A 9424-nucleotide genomic window follows, 5' to 3' on the forward strand; every position below is an offset into this window, starting at 1 on the left:
AACCCCTATTAGATTCCATTACTAATTGCTTGTTACAAGAAAAAAAAAAAAAGTATGACAGGTCTATTCTCAGTTCACTTCAGTGAATCGGAATAGACCCTACCTATGAAATTGTATAATTCAAATTGGTAAATTCCCTCCTACCCTCCCCTATGGCCCTATCATTTCAACCCCTCCATAACACACCGTTGCAACTTTATAAACTCAAAACTTCAAAATTCATTTCATCTCATCCCATCAACTCCCCCCACCACTAAGCCCTAATTTCCCTCCCCACACACCCCACCGGAAAATGAAGCCAAGAGGCGCCGCAACACGGCTACCGTTTTCAGACCGTGAACCCCTCCGGCCACCAGCAACCCCTCAATTCGGCGGCGGAGGCCGCGATTCCGACGCCAGCCTCTGCAGCAGCCGCCCTTCATCTTCCTCCTTCGGCATCGCCGCAACCAGCAGACACCCCACCGACAAACAATCAATGGTGCGATCCATCAACGCCTACCTCGCTTCTCATGGCGTCTCACTTTCCCTCTCCTTCAAACCTCTTCCTTCCGCCAAAGACGTCACTGAAGTGCTGCGTTTTCTCCTCTCTCGCCTCGATTTCCCCTGCAATCCCGGCGCTACTAAGAGGATTCTTGAGGATGAGCTTTTTCTGATCCTGAAATGTCTGAATTGCCCTCATAAGATCAACAAATCTGCGCTTCGTGCCCCTGCTGCTCCTCACGCTTTTCCTCAGATGCTTGCTGTTATTCATTGGCTTGTTCAGCTTGCTGATTATACTGATCATCTTGCTTCCGATGAGAATACTGGCAGGTTTATTTCGCTAAATTGATTAATAATTTTGGTTTATAGTAGTGTTATTGTTCGGAATGTTATTACTCTCTCTGTCCGGAATTAATAGTCATGTCGATTGTGTATCTAGAACTACAAACAACCCATGTGATAATCAACTCCTGATAGAGGGACTGAAGCTTTAGTTTTGTGAATAATTGTAGAAATTGAACTTCTTCACTGTTGAAAGGATAGATAACTTGTTGCATTTAGTCCAATTAGACTAGTTTTTAAGTTGTCGAGTAGTATACTTTAAATATGATCAGGGTTGTGGTACGATTTGGTGTTGTTTCAGGAGGTGATCAATTGGGTTTGCAATTTATTTTCATAATTTGTAATGTTATTTTGTTTGGGTTGTTATTTTTTGCTCTGTTTGGAATTAACAGTCACATTGATAATGTATATGAAACTAGCATTCTCATGATTAATTCTGGATGTAGGGTGTATTACTTTTCTTGCATTTATGAAGGAATTGTAGTTCTTTTCCATTTCAAAACAAGTTGCATTTAGTATGATTTTTCAAAGATGATCATATCGTGACTTGTTGTATAATTGCAACAGGTTTTCATTTATGAAGGATGCTCTCATGGCTTATTATGTGAATAGTTATTTACCGTATATGAGGGGTGATGATGAGGCTGTTGAGGTATTGGATAAAGAGTTTTCAGAGAAGATGGAGAGGGAGAAGGAGTTGTTGGCGAGTAATTTGAAGTCGTTGGATGACGAAGTACAGAAGTTAGAGTCAGAGCTGGAAGGATTGAAATCCAAACCTTCTGAGAGGGAGATGTATGAGAATCAAAGCAAGGATCTTAAAGGTGACTTGAGGAAGTTTGAGGAGTTTATTGCTCAAGTTCGGGATGGAAATTCCATCACCCAGAAGGCGTTGGAGGAGAAGGAAATGGAGTTGGCTGCTAAAGAGGAGGAGATCAAGAGGACACGGGAGGAAAATGAAGAGCTTCAGAAAAGGGTTGATGCTCAAAAGTTTAACTTGAGGGATGCTGAGAGGATGAAAAGGGAGTTGCAGGCTGTGGAGAGGGAGATTAGTGAGGCTGAGGCCAGCAGAAGCTCTTGGGAGGAGAAGTCTTGGGATATTCATGTAGCTATTGCGCAGAAGCACAAAGAACTTGAGGCCCTTTCTGTTGAGTGCAACCAGACTCTAAGAAGGTATGTTTTTCCGTTATATATATATATATATATATATATATATATATATATATATATATATATATATATATATATATATATATATATATATATATATAAAAATTGGTATTGGGTTGGCTTGCTGGTTACTTTCAGGTTTTGGAAGAGCTTAGATGCATGACTTGCATGAGTACGATCAGCACTTTTAGATTTGGGTGTTCAAACTTGGTGTGAAGGAACTGATTTTAGTAATTTCAGAACTTAGATGCATCCAGATTTTTGAAATCATCAGATCTACATGCTTTTCCATCTGTGGAATCATTTGGTTGCTGTCACTTCAATGCAGTTAGCTCTTAAAAACCTGCTATATTTTTTAAACAGAGTGGTCTTTGATTTTGCAAAGTATTTTTCCTGGTATTTCTGGCTAGTGTTTACTTTGATGATTTGAGTCCATGAAGCCTGGGATTCTCATGAGTTAAGAGAGAAATTTATAGTTTCCTTCTGTATCTTATGAAAATTGTGTTTATGGTGAATTGGTGATCATTTGGGTATAACCAGATTAGAAAATTTAGTCTTTTATGTTCAGGAAGTCAATGGTTCCAGGATTGGTGTGTCTAGTTATTTATTGATCCTTTCTCTGAAGTTAATTCCTTCAAGAGATGCTTTCTTTTTTATTATGGAAATCGGTTTGTGTAATTGGAATTGAATTTTTGATGATATAACTTGTCTCTAATTAAGTGAGTTTTGATCATTGCACTGCAGACTTAAGCCTGCAATCACTAAGCACGGAGGTGATTTTCAGTATGTGTTGAATGCTAATGGGTCTACTCCTGCTGAAGTGTTGGGCATAAACTACAAATCTACACTTAAGCCTGCAATCAGAGCGTGTGCTGATGAGATTAAGAAAAGTACTACAGCCAAGTTGGAGGAGTTTATCGCCCTTCAACAACAATCTAAAGAATTGAGCAACAGGATTGAAGCAAAGAGAAATCGTCTTGCAGCACTTCAGTTGCACATTGATCAAGTAAGTTATCATGCTTTATTTTAAAAGAGCTCCTGGAAATTGAAAATTCTATGTCCAAAGAGAGATTTTAAAGGTTGGTCTTACTTCGAAATGAAGAATAATGACATTATCTAATTTCCTGGATAGCTAGTTTTAGACACTCCCACATGCTAAAATAAACTAATTTCCTAGATAGCTAGTTTTGGACACTTCTGCTTGTTTTTTTTACTATTCTCTCGGTACGACCTTCCTCTACGTGTCAAACAATCTCCCTCAAGTTTTTTGAGATGTAGACTGATTTGTTTTTCTTGGTTCTGAAGAATGGAAGAATGTTAGCTAGCACAACGACCAACAAAAAAATCGTGCCAAAATATGTAGGTGATAAACAGAGAGTGCTACCAAAACCCTCCAACATTGAGATACTAAATAATTCATTAACAGATGAGAGAAAACAAAATTTACGGATTTAAGAGATGACTTTTATTATGAAAACAATTAAAAAGGTCCTAAATCTAACTGATAAATGATGATAACTAGATGGCTGCCCCAAGAAGCTACAATTATGAAGGCTTGGATTTTCAGAGATGAATACATGAAAGTGAGAGATAGAAAAGAACCAAGGATAATGCTACTTTTTACGGTTTCACATTGCATCCCTGTGTTGATGTGTTCTGGTTTTAAGTTACTGTGTCTTGCTTAAGAAAGTTTGAGAAATGCTTTTAGTAAAAATTAGAAAGATCTGGTATACCTCCTCTTAGTAAATTCTCTTTTAAGGGTATATAGTGGCTATTTTAAACTCCTTTTTTCTGTTTGGAGATTATGCTGGGATTTGATCAGATTCACATCCTATTCTGATGTCCTTGGGATAGGATTATTGCATACAATTTTGATTATTGAAGCTAAGCATACAATCTGAATTATATTTGGGATCATTTGCAACCTTATTTCCATCCTCCCAACCTCTTGATGACCCATTCTCCTCAAGTCCCTAGTGGAACACTGCACTCTTAATAAATACGAAGTATTTGACAAAAGGCATGAAAAGGTAGAATATTAGGTATACACATCAATTAATGTAGGTGAGAAAGGAATTGAGAACACTAAGCGCTGACTTAGAAAATGAAGATGTGCCATCATGCCATGTACAGACAACTCAGTGATGAAATGCTCAAACTCTTCTATGTTACTGAAAGGAATGAAGATTTTGTGCATGCCTTAACTGCAAATTCTCACAGAAATTTCCAGCTGTATGTCAACTGTTAAACTAGTCAAAAATACTGACTACAGAAGGATTCCCAAGTTTTTAATTTGGAAAGATTGGTTTTAACTACCTTTCATTACATGAAAACTTGATATTTTTGTCAAGAAAAAAAAAAAAAAAAAAAGCAAAAAGAGAACTTGATAAACTTTCTTAAATTCTATATTGTAAATTTCAAACTTTCATTTCTCTCATTTATTGGATTTGCTATCCAAAAGTGGGATTTCTCCAGATGTTTGCTAACCGTGGCCAACATGTATTCATTTCTTTCTAAATATGCATGAGAGTACCTTCAATTCTTATACAAAATCATGACATTAAATTTCATATTTGAGATCAAGTTTATGCAAATTGTGGGTTTTCTTGTAATATATTTAAAAACTTACCTACCCTATCACCGATGCTGTTTGATCAGTTCATAAGTTATCTTCCTCATGCATCAACTCACTTCTGTTCGGGATATAATTGGCTCACCTTTTGTTATGATTGGCTCCTTACTATTTGTGCTATTGAATGATATAAAAGTGATGGGGAAAAAGGAGTAGTAGCTTATCAGGTTTTCAATTTACTGTGACATTCACATTCATTAAGAGGCTGAAGATATATTCATGCATATCAGATATAAAATTCCGTGTCACATTTCCTGTTTTAACTCTTATGATTTTCATTTCCTTTTTCTCTTTATAATTAATATTGTGAGGCTGATCTACTGAAAAATAAAATTAACATTATAGAGGGAACGAGAGTTTGAAGTAATGAGGAATCAAATCGAGGAATACACATCCTGGTGTTCAAGTGAAGCTCAAAGGATTAAAGAAAAAATTGAGGCAGAGGAGCATAACCTTGAAATCATGGAGCAAGAAGCAAATGACACCTTGAAGGTATGAGTTCTTACAAATATTTTGAAGTAATTGATTAATATTGGTGATATTGCTGTGAGATGTATGCTAAAAGAGGCTATCAGATGTTTACTGTATATATAGTGGTAAGGTGAAAGGTCCTTACTCAAACTTGGATACTAGTGTCAATTGTGGGTACATCCCACACATGTCCAAGTGTCGCAATTGGCTATTTTATGAAGGATGTCCACTTTTGTTTTAAAATGGAGTGTCGTTCATATCCATGTCAAAGTAGTGAGAATCCAAGTGTTGGATTTGGTTAGGATACAAAGATTATCCATAATTTTGGTACAAATTGGAGTATCAAATTGTCCTTACCCATGTCAAAGTAGAAACTGTTTATATGAGGTGAAAATGAAGTGTGAATAACATAAGTTATCATCCAAAACCTACTATTGATGTAATTTATTCATATGAAATACTGGCATAATATCTGTGTTATATGTCTGTGAAGGCTGCTGAGTTGAAGCTCCAGGAGGAAACAAGACAAAGCGAGAAAGAAATACAACTTTGTGCATATGAGCTATTTGCTTTGATTGATTCAGTTTCCAGGTGCAAGGAGTACACCGAAAAGAAAATTTCAGACATGAAAAGGGGTCTCTCTGAAACTGCCGAGTTTATTTCTAATGTCTATAAGAACACTTGGCTCCCTGGCTTTAATACTGCCGTTTGAGCTACCAAACTGCAAAGTACTTGTGTTGATTTATGGTGTCACTAGAGAGATTATGTAAATTAATTAGTAGTAGATGTTCTGTAAATCACGCTTTTAGTTTGTATAAACTTATGTTGTCAAACTGTCAATCAAACGTGCTCTTGGGATATTGATGGAGTGTTTAATTCCTATCTTCTTATCAATATATCAATATCAATATATCTATACTAATATATTAAAAGGCGTTTTTAATAATGTTTACGTGTCACGTAAACAGGTAAACTCTCCTCACTATATCACGTTACCCATGCAACTACTTATATCAATATATCTATAATAATATATTAAAAGGCGTTTCTAACAATGTTCACGTGTCACGTAAACTCTCCTCACTACGTCACGTCACCCATGCAACTACTTATAACACCACAAGATTTGAACTCACAACCCTCTGACTCTAGAATTAAGTGTCTTACCACCAAGCTATGTGATTTTTTATATGATCTTTAGAATACAAAATATGTAACAAATCACAATATAAACAACAAATTTCATTACAAGAAAATTGAATCATAAATTACAACATATAATATTGATCAGTTTCATGTAATAATCCGGGGCATCGCCCGGGCCCAAAAACTAGTATATTATTAAAACTCATGGCAAGACATGCTACTTTGCCATGTGTCACTAATTTTGCCATTTCGCATATAATGTGTCGCCAAATCATATCAAAACATTAATAATTGAAAAACTTCATACATTAAACTCCATGTATTAATGTTTAATTGATAACCTCTTCATATGCATAACACCCTATCTAAATTTCCCTTGGAATGTAACTCCGATCCTTAATAATTACTCAATAATAAAGTTTGTAAGATATTAAACATTACTCCATTTTTATTTTGTGCATTAATTCATAAAACTGTAATTATAGTGGTCCAATCATACCAGCACTAATGCACCGAATCCCATCGAAACTGTAATTATAGAGTAAAAGGATTTTGTGCATTATGGAATAGTATATATTTTGACATCAAATTTATAAAGATTTTATTTTAATGAAAAAAAAATTAATTTTAGGAAATTTTTTAAATTATCACCCAAAAATGTAACCGTTTTCAAACTAACCACCCGTTTAACTTTTTATTTTAAATTACCACCCCTTAAATTAAATAAATGCTCAGATTACCACCCATTTCAAAAATCCGATGGATTTTCCGTCTGTGGGCCCGACCTAAAGCTTATTTTGATCTTTTGAATGATTTTTTCCCCAATTTTTCTCTTTAAAAACGCTCTCCTAACTTCAATTCACCTTTTTCTCTTTGAAATTTGGTAGAATTTGGTGAAGGAAATGTGAATTAAAGTTTAGAGAGCGTTTTTAAAGAGAAAAATCGGGGAAAAATCAGTCAAAAGGATCAAAATAAGTGTTAGGTAAGGCCTACAGACGGAAAATCCACCGGATTTTTGAAATGGGTGGTTATATGAGCATTTATTTAATTTAAAGGGTGGTAATTTAAAATAAAAAATTAAACGGGTGGTTAGTTCGAAAATGGTAACATTTTTGGGTGGTAATTAAAAAATTAACCTTATTTTTATACTCAAACCAGTTCATACAAACAACAAACTATTTAAGGTATCATCTTTAAAAAAAAATGTCACTTAAGCTCTCAGCGACAAGCAAACTTCGATTAAAATAATTTATAATGACCCGGGACATCGCCCGAGCCAATAACTAGTTTATAATTAAGACTCAAAAGGCAATGAGTACTCGCACCAAAATAAAGGCAATGAGTATCCAAATACCATGTGTAACTTTCTTTCTCTTATTTAGCCACATCATCAAATATTGCCACATAATCATGTATCACTTTAAAATGAATAATTGAAATGGTTATAAACAATTGGGCTTCTAATTAGCTAGATTGTAAAATTATATCATTAATTGCTTCTATTGTAAAATGATAATGATAACTAATTAAGTGATTAATTTTTTTTTTTTTTTTTTTTTTGACGAGAAAACGGGGAAATATATTAACACAAGCTCAAAACATCAAAGATTACAGTATCGAATGCACAATCCGACACCTCTTCCATCCAAACACGCATCACATCAAACATTACACTACTTTGAGCAAGCCTATGAGCTACCGCATTTGGCCATTTTCTTTTCTACCCACGTTAGAAACCAAAAAGCTACTACAAGAATCTGCTAAGTGGAGGATATCCCTGACTATTAAACCAAAGCTGGAATTCTGGCTCTTTTTGTGCTTCAGGTGTTGATACAACTTCAGATTGTCGGTTTTCAGAATGACACTTCGGAAACCAGCTTTTAAGGTTGTTGAGAGGGCGTGTCTTGCAGCAATTGCTTCACCCACGTCGACCTCGAACTCTTCCTTCAATCTCCAGTAGGTAGACAACAGGACAAAGTGATTAAATTGAATAATTAAGATGATTAAATAATTTGCTTAAATAAGTTTCTGCTCTCTTATACATAATTAAGAGTCGTTTTCGCAACATCCCTCCAAAACTCCAACTCTCATGCACTTCTTCTTCTTTTTTATTATTTTTTTATTTTTATTTTTTAATGTATTTTTAATAAAAATAACTTCCTAATAATTGCATGCTACAACTCCAAATTAACACTTATCCATAACTTCCTTTACCCTAAAAAAAAAAAAAAACTTCCACTTATACTATTTTTTCCCTAAACACACATTTATCCCGTGTAGTAGCACGGATACATTCTAATCAATACTAATATTTTAAAACAGGAAGTTGGAAGGACACTTGTCCCTTTCTTGTTTTTTTTTTTTTCAATTTTAAAAATAATTTTTTTTTATTTGACGAAAAATTAAATCAACTACCTTCATTCCCATTGTAACACCCCGTTCTTTTGGAACTGGAAGCGTTAGCGGAATTACGCTTGAACGGGAGGCCACTTAACTTCGATTGGCAAAGTCAAGCTTAACCTATGTCCAAAGGACAAATTTAACTTATTCACACAACCAAATTAAGTTGTTTAAGCTAAGCGCAAACTATGTGAACAAAAGAAAATAGCCAACAAACTTTAACATGGACAAATCAATTACATTCAAAAAGCCAAGGGCAGAACAACCCTTATCGTCCAAACTGGACTAAATTCAAAGTAATTAAACAGTAAACTAACAACAAAGGCATACAAGCCTAAAAGTTAGGTTCTAAACTCTCAATCCCCATCCCATCGTCACAGATATCAAATAAACAAATGAAACCTGCAATTTATAACAACGTTCCACAATAAGTGGGGAGCAACTAGCAGTTCTCCCTCAAATCAGAAATAGAAGATCCTAGACTTAAATTAACAGAAAGAAACCATAACCTCAATCAACTTGAAAACTCAAATGAAATCACTTAAAACCATTAAACCATACAAAGAATTAAATATTTCAAAATAAACTTAAAACAGATTTATCGATATTAAATCACTCAATTTCAATCATATTAATATATAGACTTCAAATAAGTAATAATTTAATAATATAAATATTTCAAACCCAAAACCTTCAAAACAGTAGAACTGGCATGGAGGGAACGCTAGTGGCCTCGCAATCCACTTCCTAAGGTTTGTCAGGACGAACCCCCGGTCATCTCGCAGA

At 34.8% G+C, this 9424-nt stretch overlaps 1 protein-coding gene across 1 annotated transcript; it reads left to right on the top strand.

The window, feature by feature from the left end:
• The first annotated feature begins 214 nt into the window (after window positions 1–214).
• LOC145630599 (kinetochore protein NDC80 homolog) lies at window positions 215–5952 on the top strand. The gene is made up of 5 exons (XM_081682833.1): window positions 215–810; window positions 1390–1992; window positions 2734–2995; window positions 4967–5113; window positions 5586–5952. The coding sequence occupies exons 1-5, from the start codon at window positions 293–295 to the stop codon at window positions 5802–5804; spliced, it is 1749 nt and encodes a 582-aa protein (XP_081538959.1). The 5' UTR covers window positions 215–292; the 3' UTR covers window positions 5805–5952.
• The last annotated feature ends 3472 nt before the right edge of the window (window positions 5953–9424 follow it).

The sequence above is a fragment of the Chenopodium album genome, chromosome 5, assembly GCF_948465745.1.
Source record: "Chenopodium album chromosome 5, dcCheAlbu1.1, whole genome shotgun sequence".
Lineage (NCBI taxonomy): Eukaryota > Viridiplantae > Streptophyta > Magnoliopsida > Caryophyllales > Amaranthaceae > Chenopodium > Chenopodium album.